Raw genomic sequence first — 15,428 nt, 5'->3', positions numbered from 1 at the left:
ATTGCTGGGATTTAAACTAGTATCCTCCAGAGCAAAGGTGGTTGGTGCTTGCATTCTAATTAACAATCACATACATGTTTATGGCATTCCAAATTAGCAACTCGTTCCTCCTTCTTGCTAGTTTCGAGGCACCTCTACCTTCTAGGGCTTCTTATGGCACTGGGCATTTTATTAGGACAAAGGGAGGGCTTGTCCTTTCTGTCTTTCTAACAGTATTCTACACTGACAAGGCCTCACCAAGCCCCATGGACTAGAAGCAAAGTAAATATCCTTACCCAATAACATTGAGGGTTTTCTCCAAAACATCAAGTTTATGCCCCTGTCCTCAATTCCGGAATTCAAAAAGCTCTGAAAATGTAAGTGTTTTAATAACTTACTTGGGGGAGAATCCTGATCTTACAGGAACTCACTGGGTGGCGTACATCCACCTTGATCCAATGTGAAGCCACTTACAGTTTGTGTTTTTCCCACTTAGTGTGAATGTATATATATATTTTCTGTAGAAATGTTAACAGACCTGACTGAGTGATGCCTCAGATGCTGCAGAGCTTTGTACTCGATGTGCACTGCATTCTTTTTTTAAATCAGAAAAACACCTCCATTTCAAAACATAGCTGGCCCCAAGCATTTCAAATAAGGGATTGTGGAGCTGGCCCATTGAAAGCAAGTCATAAATATATGACAGACAAATAAACAATAAAAGGGAGAGTTGGAGTGGAAGGAACACAGAATAAAGTTGAAATCTAAAAAAGCATTCATATGGGAGACAACTCTGCTCTTCCTTACCTTAGCGTTCCCATAGGCAAGTTCCTATACCTACTTGACACTCAGCTCTCTCCTCTCCAAAATGAAGAGAGCACAGTTGGATCATTTCTGCAATCCCTTCTGTGTTTACAGTCCTGCAATTCTGGGGTCCCAATTCCTTTTTTCAAAGCAGTTCTTCCTATCTGGCAGCAACCAAGATGCGGCAACCTTTTGTCAAGGCATTTCCAGTGGACACGCATTGTCCTTTCGCATTTCACACAGTGAAGATAAACTCAAACATACACATTGCTTTGACTAATCATTTTCCCAGTTTTCTTTAAAAAAAAAAAACACACAAAAACCAAAAAAAACACCAAGCAGTTTCAATTGGTTGTGAGTTTTGACATGCAACTGTTGCATAATTATTAAATAATTCATTTTACTTCCCTCTGCATCCATGATGATTTCTATTTATCCTGCAAAGACATAAAGAGAGAACATTAGGTCATTTGTACAAGAATATTTGAACCGGGACTCAGAATTGCTCATTCTTGACGGGTGTGCTGAGATCACTTCCCTAGTTCTATTTTGAAGATAAAGTTCCTTTGTTACCTTGGACCATGGTTTGAATTAGGTTAACTTCTCTCTTTTTTTTCTGATTTATATGACGAGGTGATTGCTTAAAGATGGCAATTCTCCGACAGTACCGATCTGGACAAATGGTATCACTCCGTCATCCAAGGCAGAACCTTGGGCTCCATCCAGGACCTTTCCCTCTCTCTTACCACCCACATGTTCAATTAATCACCAAGACCTGCTGATTTAAAAAAAAAAAAAAAAAAAGTAAGTTATACTATGTTTCTGGCCTACAGAAAATCTGAGAGTGTAATATAAATGACACCCTGGTACCAACCTTCAGGTTTGTGAAATTGTAGCATTTTGTCACAAATCTATCAACCTTGGGTTTTTGCTTTGTTTTTTAAATAAACAGAACATAACAGACATAGTTGAAACCCCCAGTGTACGTCTCTCCAATTTCATTCTCCTCTCTCCTTTCGAGAGGAAACCTCAACCCTGATTGTGGTGTTTTTAATTTCCTCGGTGCTGATACTATTATATATTGGGCTGCATGTCTGAATGTTAAAATTTTATATTGTTTGTATCTACCTGCAGTTTGTTTTTCCCATTCAATGTTGTTCTTGAGATCCGTCCAAGAACTAGACATTTAAGTCTACAGTCATTCCCCCTTCTCTGTGGGCGATACATTCCAGGACCAACCGCAGATAGTTCTGAACCCTAATATATACTGTGTTCTTTCCTATACATACACACCTCTGATGAAGTTTAATTTATAAATTACGCACAGTAAGAGATTAACAATAATAACTAACAACGAAATAGAACAGTTATAGCAGCATGCTGTAATGAGAGTTGTGTGAATGTGGTCACAAAATCTCTTACTGTCCTATACTCTTCCTTCTTCCTGTGATGCTGGGGGATGCTGAGCAGATGCTGATCTGATCAGATGCCTCCCTGGTGAGAGGCAGTGAGGTGAATGAGGTAGGTGTGACCCAGCTTCAGGCTAGATTATTACTGACCTTCTGATTCTGTGGCAGAAGCAGGATCATCTGATCCTGACCATGGGTAACCACAGGTAACAAACCATGGAAAGTGGGACTGCCGATGGGGAATACGGACCCTTGGGGTTCGTTCTTTTGAGCAGCTGTGTCGTGTTCTATTAGACGAATGTTGATGTCACTTATTCATACTCTCACTAGTGGACATTTAGACTGTTTCTAATTTTTTACCATTAGACACTGCTGCAGTAAATGCCCATGTGCCTAGATCCTTGTACAGATAGAGCGAGAGCTTCTCTGGGGACTGGTGGAGGGCGGCACCAGTGTCCAGACACTTGTGTGGTACAGAACCTTGATTTCTCTTAGCATACTTTTTTGGTTACAGGGTTATAAGCTTCCTCTTTTGGGAGCCACTAAAACAAATCTTTTGATAGTATAGAAAAGCTTTCTTGCCTGTTTCAGTAAGAAGCCTTACATGTACCATGGCAAGAGGCAGCGTCAGTGTGGACAGACCGGTGCTAGTGTGCATGTATTTGCAGTAATCTTCACCCCCAGCTCCCAAGAGGACTCCATTGCTTTGTTTTTCTCAAAAGCACTTTCATCTTCCCAAGATGCCCGTTACTGATGACCAGGCTTCTAGTTTCAATTTCGTTTTTTTTTTTTAACTTTTCATTTTGAAAAAATTTTAGACTTACTGAAAAGTTGCACAAACAAGGCAGAGTGTTTCCATAAGCCCTTCCCCTGCCTTTGCCTGAGGTTAGCATTGTGTGTCTCCAGAGAATAGTTTCCAAAACTAACATTGGTCCAGAACAATTAAGTGGACGACTTTATCTGCATGCACCAGTTTTCCTTCCTGTCTCCTTCTGTTCACGGATCCCATCCAGGGTCCTGGGTCATATGGCAGTTGGTTGTCGTGTTGCCTCAACTGCTTATGGTTTGTGAGCCATGTCTTGGTCTTCCCTTGTTTTTCATAACCTTGATATTCTTTGTTTTTTTAAGATTTTATTTATTTATTTGACAGAGAGAGATCACAAGTAAGCAGAGAGCCAGGCAGAGAGAGAGAGGAGGAAGCAGGCTCCCCGCTGAGCAGAGAGCCGGATGTGGGACTCGATCCCAGGACTCTGGGAACATGACCTGAGCAGAAGGCAGAGGCTTTAACCCACTGAGCCACCCAGGAGTCCCATGACCTTGATATTCTTAAGGAGTACTTGATAGTTATCCTGTAGAAAATTCCCCAGTCTGGTTTTATCTGGTGTTTTGCTCACGATTAGGTTGGGGTTATGGATTTTTGGAAAGAACACCTTGCAGAGCCAAGTGCCTGTCCCATCTTATGAGATGACGGGGGTACATGATGTCCATGTGACATTATTGGTGATATTAACCTCCATCACCTGTAATGCTGGGTTTGCCAGACTTCTCCCCTGCAAAGTTACTTGTTCCTTTCTCTACTCTGTTCTTTGAAAATGGGTCTCTAGGTCTGGCCTAACCTTGATGGCGAGGGAGTAGGGATCAAGTTCCAACTCCTGGAGTGAGGGTATCAACATGTATTGTTGGGAATTCTTTTGAAAGGAATATTTGTGACTTCTCCCCTATTTATTTGTTTACTCAACAATTCATTTTACATTATGGACTTCTACATTTCTTTTGTACTCTGGGCTAATATTCCAATATTGCATTGCTTAGTTTATGATGCAGATTGTTCTGGCTTTGGCCACTGGGAGCCCTTTCAGTGTGGCTCCCACGCCCCTTTGACACACCCCATCCTTTTGTTCTTCTGATCCCTTCCTGACTTTCTTCCATGGAGTCTGGTATCCGTCCGTGCCCAGGATAGTCATGTCTCTAGTATCCTAATGGTGATTTCCTATTTCCTCCCTCACTTCAATCAAGATAAATGAAAGATACTTAGGGGATTTATTATTTTTTTCTTTTACTCAAGCTTTGATTCCTCTTCCTAATTTCAAAAATTGAATGTTTTCCCCCCAGACATGGGACTCTAAAGAGACCTGGACTTGAATTTCTGTTCTGATGCTTCGGGCTCTTTGGCATTAGGCTTCCCTGAGCCTTGCATTTCCTTTGTATCACAGAGGCACATGGAAAGTACCAAAATGCCCTTTAACAGAAAAATGATAAAGAAGATATGGTTCACATATACAATGGAGTATTATGCCTCCATCAGAAAGGATGAATACCCAACTTTTGTATCAACATGGACGGGACTGGAAGAGATTATGCTGAGTGAAATAAGTCAAGCAGAGAGTCAATTATATGGTTTCACTTACATATGGAGCATAAGGAATAACACGGAGGACATTTGGGAGATGGAGAGAAGTAAACTGGGGGAGATTGGAGCGGGAGACGAACCATGAGAGACTGTGGACTCTGAGAAACAAACTTGAGGGTTTTGGAGGGGAGAGGGAGTGTGGGGTTGGGTGAGCCTGGTGGTAGGTATTATGGAGGGCACAGATTGCATGAAGCAGTGGGTGTGGTGCATAAACAATGAATTTTGGAACACTGAAAAAAAATTAAATTAAGAAAACAAAACAAAAATACCCACCTTATAAAGTTCTCAGAAGGTCCAAATGAAGCCCCCCGCCCCCATGGCCTCCAGAGACTATTTGCTAACATGTATACTGGGACAATGATGTGACTGTGCTCAGCTTTGTCCGCTGCTGTGTGGCACTGTCCACGGTGTTTCCTGAGCCTGGCTTTGGCCAGAATCAAATGAGGAACTTGAGAAGCCACATTGGCTCAGTCTTCCTGACTGGGATCGTGGTGGGGTGGGTTCAGCCCTTACCTGTACTCTGGACAGGTGAGCCCCGGGGAGTTCCACCACAGTACGTGTGAGTCTGGGGCCAGGTCCGAAGGCGAACGGGGTTTGCTGACGGCCGGAAAGAAAGGATCCCTGCCTCCGACCTGGAAACGCGTGAGATGATGGACGAGTCAGGCTAATGGTTTCTAGATACTCCACTTCGTATTCGTGTGATCCTGCTTAGTCAGCTGCCTTTTATTTATTTTTTTTTTAAGATTATTTATTTATTTATTTGACAGAGAGAAATCACAAGTAGTCGGAGAGGCAGGCAGAGAGAGAGAGAGGGAAGCAGGCTCCCTGCTGAGCAGAGAGCCCGATGCGGGACTCGATCCCAGGACCCTGAGATCATGACCTGAGCCGAAGGCAGTGGCTTAACCCACTGAGCCACCCAGGCGCCCTTTTAAAGAGAGAGTCTGTTCTTGGGAGACCTTTTTCATTTAAAAAGTGCACAAAGATTACTCTTCTGGCGGGAACAAATAGAATGATTCTCGTATGGACTTTCTCTAATACTACCTTGGACTCCTTCCTACCGTTCACTCTCATACTTGCTCGAGTGCTCACCCACTCGCTCTCTTTGATTCATTACACACGTATGTATTACGAGATGATTACCCCAGTAAGGCTAGTAACACCCCCATCACCTTACATAATCACTGTTTGGGCTTTTGTGTGTGTGGTAGAACATTGAAGATCTACTCTCTCAACAACTTTCAAGGATAGCATTAATTGTGGTCATCATACTCTACGTTGTTAGATCCTAGAACTTACTCATCTCGTAACTGGGAGTTTGTTCTCAGTATCTCCCCATTTCCCCTCCCCCACAGCCCCTAGCAACCAACCACCATTCTTCTCTCTGTTTCTATGATTTTTTTTAGATTCCACACACAAGTGAGAACATAGGGTTATCTTTCTCTGTCTGACTTGTTTTGCTTAGCAAAATGCCTTCAGGGTCTACCCATATCATTGCAAATGGCAGGATTTCCTTCTTTCTCGTGGCTAAATAATATCCTATTGTATATGTATATATACCCTGTCTTCTTCCTGGTTTCACTCATCAATGGACATGTAGGTTGTTTCCATTTATTGTTATTGTGAATAATACTACAGTAAACTTGGGGGTGCAGCTAGCTCTTTAGGGTAGGGATTTTATTTCCTTCTCTGTATCGTCACCAACACTTGTTTCATCTTTCTGAGGCTAGCCATCCTGAGAGGTCTGAGTTGATAGCTCACTGTGGTTTTGATTTGCATTTCCCTGATGATGAGCAATACTGAGCATGTTTTTATGTACCTGTTGGCCATCTGGATATCTTCTTTGGAAAAAATGTCTATTCAGGTCCTTAGCTGGAAAAGACTGGAAAGCTTCTATCGCTTTTCAGAGGAGAACACTGAAGCATGGAAAGGCAACTTCTCAGAATCACACAATTGCATAATGCCAGAAGCCAGGCCATGGAATCCTGTCTTCTTTCTACAAGCCTTGATTTCTTTTCTGCCACGTCACCTTCTTTTCCATGGAGGCGAGGCTCAAAAGTGCTGACACATCTGGGTGGCGCACTCTGGAGAGCTCATGCATAACACTAGCAAGACCTGGAACAGAACAACTTTCAACACAAAGATGGTTCCAGATTTGGGAGGAAATTTTCCATTTTTCTGCATTGTCCGGGTTAAACTAGTGTGACAAATGACCTTGCAGCATTGTCTACTTCTGAAAAACAAGTAGCAGGAAGTACTCATTCTTAAGTGTTGGGTGTTGATAACCACATCCAAACAAGATCCTCCAGAAAACAAACACAGACTTTAGACCATAAGACTTTGGGCAGTTAATATTAACCACATTCTCTGACCTACTGCCTTTTAGCTTTTATTTCCAACCTTTTCCAGGCCAGAAGGTAAAAGATTAGGGGGCATCTTAGTGTAGGCAATGCTGGGATTTGTTTTGAATTCTATTCCATATGTTTCTTTCTTTTCTTGTGTATTGGTATGTATACCAAAGGGGCTTATTTGCAATAACTTATTGACCCAAAACTTTAGAGAAATTGTCTAAATGTGATCATAAAACAGTAAGATCATGTAGAACAAGATAAGCCATATCAGCAGTGCCCTCCCCAGATACGTCACAATCACTATCAGTGGAGGCTTGAGAGCGTCTGCGGACCTGTGGATTCTCAGGGAGCTGCATTTTGGGTCGTGTCCCCCGATAGCGGCAGAGGAAAGTGGATACCCCTGGCTATATGCATCCTTAAAATTCAGAGACCTTTCCCCAAGTGAGCCCAGACCCTCCTTCCTTCCCCAAACGGTGAGAACCACCTCCTCCTGCAGATGAGTTCAGACACCAGCAGCTTGTAAAATAGAACAATAAACACTGTATACAGATCCATAGGAAAATAAAAAAAAAAGTGGCTGAGACCTAGACAATATGTTTTTAAAATGTGATGGTCACAGAGACCCCGGTGGAAAGTTCACAAATGGGGCTCACCTGTTTTGATCATCTCTTGTTTATATCCTGAATGAAGAGGTTCGTGTTACTAAATTGTAAGCGAAAAAGTCAGAGAGTTCAAACTGGGCAGAGACGCAGGATGGCAGCAAATTAAAAGATTGCTCTTTCCCTTGACCCCACCCCTTGGTTAGCCCAACTGCAAAGTTGGCGTGGACTTCCGTCATCTTCTAAATTTCTACCTCTCTGTGGGTGCCTGTATTTCTGGAACGCTCACCCAAAATAATGAGGTCGCCCTGTCTCCCCTGGTGTCGATTCTGGGTTGTTTGGGGACCTGGCTTCTCGGAAGGAGTTGGTCTCCAGACTTTCTAGTAAAGGGTGAGCATAGATGTTTTTAAAAGGGGGTGCTGTACCTTTAAATTCTGAAAGTGAACTTGGCTCAGGAAGGCCAGCAGTCAAGGTCCAGCCCCTAGAAGAGAGAATAGCTACAGATTCTCCATCCTCAGTCTTTGCAAGGGGACGGCTGTGCCAGCCGGACGGGCGGGCGGGCTCCTGGCAGCATGGCCGTGAAGCTCAGGGCCCTCCTGCTGGTCCTCGCACTCAGCCTGGCGCAGCCAGCCGTGGCCGGCCGGAAGCTCCTGGTGTTTCTGCTGGATGGTTTTCGCTCTGACTACATCAGTGATGAGGCCCTGGAGTCCTTGCCTGGCTTCAAAGAGATTGTGAGCCGGGGAGTAAAAGTGGATTACTTGACCCCCGACTTTCCCAGTCTGTCTTACCCCAATTACTACACCCTAATGACTGGTGAGTACTGTGTCCTCTTCTGGGTGGCGTGGGGGTGGTGGCCAGAGTCCCAACAGGGAACAGTGAGCTCCTGGCATCGAAGTCTGATTTAAATGTTCAGGTTTCCCTAGCCCTTTGGAACGCCAAAGTTCTTGGCTGAGACTTTTTTTTTTTTCCACAGTTGTGGTGTTCTCCAAAAGTTATCCCAAGGACCTGTTTTGGTGTGGAGAACATGTGACATAAATAGATGATTTTAGAAGTAGTTATTTGTTTCACCAATAAAACTTCTAGTTAACTCTGTACTTTCTAAGTTCAAGCTAAAAAGGCATGTGTGTTGGTACCAAATTCCTTCTGTCCCTTTGCTCTGCAGTCATCTGTCATCCTGGAGGTGTTTTCGCTTGTTTATCAATGTGCTGGATGATGAAAATTACACACAGGATTCCTGGATTGTGTGGAGAAAATGTGTAGGTCATTCCCTGAAGAACTACTGAGCAATGCCACTTGTCCCTCTTTTGCTTTCTTGGGCCAAGTAAAATGACATGGAGAAGGAAAAAAAAAATTGTTTCATGGTTTGGATTCCCATCTTTAACTTTTAGTTACAAAACAAAACAAAACCCTAGCCAACCCCAGAGCACGGTTGGGTTTGGGAAGCTGGTTTTTTGCCTAAAAATGATCTTCATCAGGGATTTCCAGAACGCCAAATGTGATTGCACAAACTCGGTCCTCTATCTGTGCGATAGAACCATATTTTCTGCTCTCACAGTGGGATTCCCAGCCTCTGGTTTGTTTTTTAGTTAACCTTTGTTAGGGCCAGCAAGAAGCTTTCAGAAAGAATTTAGCAAACTGTCCAGGGAGGCTGTTAAGAATGCACTGTTAGTGCTGCTTATGCAGGACTTTGCTACGTGCTCCGAGCATAAGGAAAACTCTATAAATTATATTAATGGGAAGAGGAGGAGACCTCTTGGATCTCATTATGGATCTCCACACCGAGGCAAACCCGAAGGAGTCTAGAAAGACAAATTGATACTTCTGACTTCATGCGTAGGTAGTGGATGCATCTGTACATAAAAATGCCATAAAATTTAGGGGAGAAGATACTTTGGAGAATTAGGAATGAAAGCATGGGGAGTAAAAAAAATCCAGACAGCACCCAGGCAAGGAATTTATTTGCTTGTTTTTTAATTTCCCCCAACAGACAAACAACCAGCCTCAGTAAGATAAAGAGAATGAACAAAAGTCCTCTCGTCCCCACTTGGCATGCTTCTGCCCTTGCAGGGAGCTGGTTCGCAGGCTGCTGGGCCACACATAGATGGCATTGTGTGTCACAGCCTGACTCCAGTTCTGTCCCGGGAGTTTCACACACGCAGACCACCCCCACTCCGGTTGTCTCGCAGAGTCTTGCTGGGAGACCCAATTCATAAAGAGCCACGTGCAGTTTTCTCCAGGCCAGTGGAGAATGAACAAAATCCATTTTAGAGAGCCAGGCTCCAGTGAGGAAAAGGGACTGTGACAGCCTGCACAGCGAAACCAAGCCGGTGGCCTGGCCTTTTGTTTGTCAGACCCACATTCTTGATATTGGCACAACGATTGATTGGCACAAAATGCCAGTCACGCGGGGACATACCTTCTTCTCCGACTAGGGTTTTTTTCACTTGTCTCCTTGTGACAGAGAGCCCTTTCCGTGATGGGACAGGCAGAGCCCATGAGTGTCTGGCAAAGAGCTCACTTTCACTGTCAGACCGAGGCTAGCCTGAGCGCCATACATGTTCTGCCTGAATATTTTTAGGTGGTAAGAAGTAGTATTTGAAAGCCTTACTTACACTTTTATAGAAGCAATATTTTTTAAAAGGTTTATTTATTTATTTGAGAGAGGGAGAGAGCACGAGTGGGAGGTGCAGAGGGAGAAGGACAGAGTCTCAAGCAGACTCCATACTGAGCGCAGAGCCCCCCGTGGGACTCGATCTCATGACCCTGAGATCACTACCTGCGCTGAAACCAAGAGTTGGATGCCTAAGAGACTGTGCCACCCAGGCACCCCATGGAACCAGTATTGTACACAGAACGTGTCTAACAAGGCTCACGTTCACGCACATGTGTCTTTGGGTTTATCTCGTACCTACCGAGTGAGCGTATGGCCTAGAGCAAGCTTGGGGGCCGGAAGCACCAGGCCACAAAGCTGGTTTTATCTCCACTGCCCTGGAACTGACTCGGGGCTATGTTGAGACAATTCCTCCCAATGGCCATGCTGAGTTTTCCACCTGATGTTGAAAAACTCCCGTTTTCATTTAAGGAAGAACATATCCATTGGGAATTGTACTTAAACATATGGTTTGAGCATTTGAGCATTTTATGAATCGACAAAAGGAGCATGCTGGATCCTTTGGTACTAAAAGTTATACTGTTATAAGGTTCATCAGAATTCCTAAGAGAGATGATGATCTCACTTCATTACATGAATTACTGCCCACAAGACATAAAGCATTTGGTGTTCTTACTTTGCATAATGAGGAATATTAAGCTATTGGCCTTGGAGCTGGAAAAACTTGGTTGGAGTCTTTCTGGGGTCAGGATGGTGCCGGACAATTTCGGGCAGCCCAATGCACTGCCCTGAGCCTGTTCCCTCAGCTTCCAGATCCTCGGTCAGACTAGGACCTCAGGCACTGCCAGATGTAGACATGAAAGTAAGCAGTACATAGGGAATTAAAAAAAAAAATTAGGACTGGCAACTCTTGGGAGGCCTAAATATGAGAAATGAAGCAAATGTCTGACACCCTAGAGAGGAGGATTTTTTGGGGAAGCCACAGGGATGGTGACGGGGAATGAACAGTAACGGGATGCATAAGGAACCTGGGAAATCGTCTAGCCTCGTCACTGACATGAACCCACTCTGGCTGATTTTTTTTCTCCGTCAAAATACATATTGGCAGCAGGACCAATGTGAACAAAACTCTAATAGTGATCAAGAAGATCCATCAGACGATTGATTGCTGGGGATACACAGAATCTTAAAACAGGGCCTTTCATCCAGGGAACCCACCATCAAGTTGAGGAGGACCAACACATTGGGTACCTACTAATATTCTAAGATGAGTGAAAAGGGCTGAATTGTTTCCCTCCAAAATTTATGTATTGAAGTCCCAACCCCTAGTATCTCTGAATGTAATATATACAGTAATGACTGTAAAGATAGAGTCTTCAGAGAGTGAGAAAGGTGTAGCAAGGCTGTTAGAGAGGACCCAATCCAATCTGATATTCTTTCAGAAGAGGAAGAGACACCAAGAATAAATGTACTCAGAGAAAAGGCCCCGTGAGGACACAGTGAGCAGGCACCATCTGCAAGCCAAGGAGAGAGGCCTCACCAGAAATGAAATCTGCTGGCACCTGACCTTGGATTTCCAGCCTCCAGCGCTGCTGTTTGGCTGCCCAGTATTTTGTTATGCAGCTCCAGCAAACAAATACACAGATAGCCTGAGGGTCCTTTCCTCATATGCTGCAGGAGATCAGAAGGGAGAAGAGTGTTCTTCCAGTTGTGCTGGCAGGTGAAGCATTTTGAAGGAGGTGGGCTGTGAGCTGGAGTCAAGAGCCCCATGCATGGCACACACAGGTGTAGATCTTCCGCTGTGCATCAGCTCTCTTTCTGAAGAGCTGTGTGGACCAGCCTTTTTTCAGTTAAAACACAGTTGCAGTGTAAACACAACCACTGCTGTGCTTTCTGTTTTGTTTTTAATTTAAAAAAATATATATATTGATTTGAGAGAAAGAGAGAGAGAGAGTGTGTGTGTGGCGGGTATACGGGGGGTGGGGGGGACAGAGAGAGAAGCAGACTTCCCACTGAGTAGAGAACCTGACATGGGATTCAGTCCCTGGACCCTGGGATCATGACCTGAGCCAAAGGCAGACACTTAACCAACTGAGCCCTCCAGGTGCCCCTGCTTTCTGTTTTGATCTCTCTTACTGTAGATCTCGTTGTAAAGTTATTCTCTCTCTGAGGTTAATTCACAGTTAAGTAAAGTTTAACATAAAAATCCATGGAAGAAAAGCAATGATGTATTCAATCCAAATCATGGGTAAGAGAAAATGGTGGATATTTTTGAGGAAGTATAACTTAGTATCATTTTATCAAGGCTGATGGCAACGTTTGTTTGTAATTCTTGAATGCTTCTGATTAAGCATTTGCAGAAAGTGGTCTAGAAATGTCCTGAGTAGCAGGGAAGCTGGTCTAGAATTTCATCTTTACTGAAGATCATCTACAAGGAGACAGCATATGCTGAGATTAGCTTGTTCTGCAATATGCCATTATCAGTTCAACATTTAAAAACTTGTAAATAAAATACAGGGAGGTTGGGTGCCTCACTCCAGACACCAAGCAATGTCAGTAACAGGACGGACACTAGAGGACAGGTGTCAGAGGTCAGGTTCTCACCAGCAATTAGCAGGACTCTGATCCCCGTCCTGGAGTGCCGAGGAGGTCAGGTGTCAGACCTGGGACCTGGGGACAGAAGTCTCCTCAAGACCCGTCCAGGAGACAATTAGAGCCTGAGTAAAGGTGCTTCATTGATCTACTGGAATCCAAGGAAACCAAGGATGTTAACCATTAGAGTTAATAGTTGTGCCAACGGCTTTCCTGTTGCACTGCTAGAAATTACATGGACACAAATTCTTCCCAGTTACCAAGGATGCAACATTATGGAGTAAGATATTGCAGGGTAAGGTACGCTTTCCCCTGCTTTGGTGAAAATAGCTGATTTAAATGAAAGCCGGCTGTCACTTGAACCAACAGAAATCACTACAGAAGATACTTGAGAAATCACGTTTTGAAAACAGCCTGCCTCCTCAGTCTTCTGGAGAACTCAGGTTTTACCTGATGGACTGCCCACAGACCCCTACATCCCCACAGCACTCGCGGTGTGGACGTGGCCTCCAGGGCACCCTCCTTCCCCCAAGCTCAGCATCTGCTCAGGGACATTCATCCCAGCACGTTAGCGTCCCTCGATTTAGACGCCTCTTTGAATATACGCTATCCAGTATGCCCTCTCCTTCTCCTCTCTTTCTCTCTTGCACGAAACCCAGTTCCACTTTTTGTTTTCACCAAAGACCTCATATAGTCAAATGTCAATCCTCAGGCTTCTATTTCCGGCCCAGCAGCAGCGCTGGGCTGGGCCCTGCTGCTCCTTCCCGACAGCCCCCTCAGTTTCCTCTGATTGTACCGACTGCTCGCTCCTTGGTCCCTTCCTTACCTCATTCTCCCTCACGGCCCGAGAGGGCTCTCCTTCCCAGGTGCATGGCCAAGTCTGTACTCCTCTTACCTCCAGCCCTAGAGTCCACACCGTCTATTGCCAGAACTGCCCAACAGCCCCCGTTCCCTCCACCGCCCTGCGCACCCTTCTGTGCGTCTCCACGGACAACCAGAGTAGTCCTTTTACAGCATGAATCCGATCACGTCGCTCCTGCATTCAGACCCTCCAGCAGATCCTGCTTTCACTCCAAGTAGAATCCAAAGTTCTTTGGGAACTGGCCCCATGCGGCCATCCCGTTCCTTTCCCAGCTCACGCCTGACCCTCTTCCCCTTGGTTCTCACCTGTTCCAGGCAGGTGGCCACCTCTGGAATGCTTTGCTCCAGAAAGACTCAAGGTTTACGCCCCCTTCTTTTTTCAGATTTCTTTCCTGAAGTCACTGCAGTGATCTGCCTTCCCCACTCACTACCTGAGGAGCCCACGTGACTCCATCATTCTCTCCTCTCTCTCTCTCTCTCTTTTTCTCCTTATTCTTCATCTCCGCACCGTGGATTATTTATTCTGCCTTCTTTAAATAAAATTTGTTATCACGAAGCAGTATTATAATGATGATTGAAACTTTCTGAGTTTCAGGGAACTTGTCAGTTATTATTTTGGTTCTAGATAACCCCTAAACTAAAAAGAAGGGAAAAACCTGAAATTATGCTCTGCTCTATGGAAGCAATTAACAGCCATTTAGAAGAACTAATTACTAGCTATGTCTAATAATCTCATATATCTCAAAACATGTCATCGATTTTGTTTTAAATTTTGACTCTAAGGTTGGAGACAATAAGAGGGTTGAAAGGAAAGTCACCCATGAGGAGGGGCTGTGCCAAAGTAGGAGATCAAAGGCATGGGGCGTTGGGAGGAGATTTAACTAGGAAACTAGTCATCAGCATAGCCCAAGCGAGAACCTGATTCTCACCAAGATTGCTGAAGCCAAGAAAGCAGAGGCAACGTTAAAACTCGAGCAAGGCCAATGGCTCAGAACCACCTGAACACCCGTGGGAGGACAATGAAGGACAAGTTTCGTGTGGTCCTGGCTGTCGGAACCTGGGTCGGATCTGGCCACTTGAAGAGCTGGAAGGGCCATCCTTATGTTCTGAGCCTCCATCCCAGATTGTTTAAGTGGCCAAGGTGGGAACCCAGGCATCATGACAGGCTCTGTAGACATTTGGAAACACGAGATCGCATGGGGGGCTGAATCGCGTCCTCCGACCCTGCAGATTTATATCTGGTGGGGCCTAACCCAATAGGACTAATGTCCTTGAAAGAACGGATTAAGACACAGGTGGGCACAGAGGGAAGGCCATGTGAAGACACGGGAAGAAGGTGGCCATCTACAGGCCAAGGAGAGGGGCTTTAGAAGAGGCCAGTTGTGATGACATCTTGCTACCAGATGTCTAGCCCCCAGAATTGTGAAGCAGAAATTCTTGTTGTGTAAGCTGCCTGGCATGGTACGCTAGGCCAGCTCTTGGAAACAAACATAGTCAGAAGGGTGACGCAAGTCTGCCAACGGAAGAGTGAGGTGTTTTTAGACAGACCTCTTCTGTCCCCCATATTCTGAGAGTTTCTAGGGGTTCCCACCTCAGAATTGAGTTAGTCATGGTGCATTGATTTCCTAGGGCTGCTGTAACATGATGCACTGATTTCCAACATGCTGGGTGGCTTGAAACACCAGGAATTTATTCCTTCACGGTTTTGGAGGCTGGTGATCAGAAATCAAGGTGTTAGCAGACCCATGCTCTCTGGAAGACTATAGGGGAGGATATCTCCTATGCTTTTCTCTTAGCTTCTGGTGTTGCCAGCAA

The 15,428-nt window shown here is 44.8% G+C and overlaps 1 protein-coding gene and 1 long non-coding RNA gene across 2 annotated transcripts in view; one reads left to right on the top strand and one right to left on the bottom strand.

Moving 5' to 3' along the window:
• Positions 1-1,070: 1,070 nt before the first annotated feature.
• Positions 1,071-7,668, bottom strand: LOC132006526 (uncharacterized). The gene is made up of 5 exons (XR_009401128.1): positions 7,604-7,668; positions 6,419-6,714; positions 5,116-5,234; positions 1,357-1,561; positions 1,071-1,220 (listed from the first exon to the last, which is right to left on the bottom strand). It is a non-coding gene; the product is annotated as an uncharacterized LOC132006526 (long non-coding RNA).
• A 271-nt stretch (positions 7,669-7,939) lies between these two features.
• ENPP6 (ectonucleotide pyrophosphatase/phosphodiesterase 6) overlaps positions 7,940-15,428 on the top strand; it is a 108,397-nt gene continuing 100,908 nt past the window's right edge. Inside the window, exon 1 of the mRNA XM_059384020.1 lies at positions 7,940-8,362. Within this exon, the coding sequence (XP_059240003.1) occupies positions 8,122-8,362 (241 nt within the window). The 5' untranslated portion in view covers positions 7,940-8,121. The remainder of the gene's footprint in view (positions 8,363-15,428) is intronic.

The sequence above is a fragment of the Mustela nigripes genome, chromosome 18, assembly GCF_022355385.1.
Source record: "Mustela nigripes isolate SB6536 chromosome 18, MUSNIG.SB6536, whole genome shotgun sequence".
Lineage (NCBI taxonomy): Eukaryota > Metazoa > Chordata > Mammalia > Carnivora > Mustelidae > Mustela > Mustela nigripes.
Note: the sequence above shows the minus strand (reverse complement) of the source record. Positions and strands in the feature narration are given on the sequence as shown.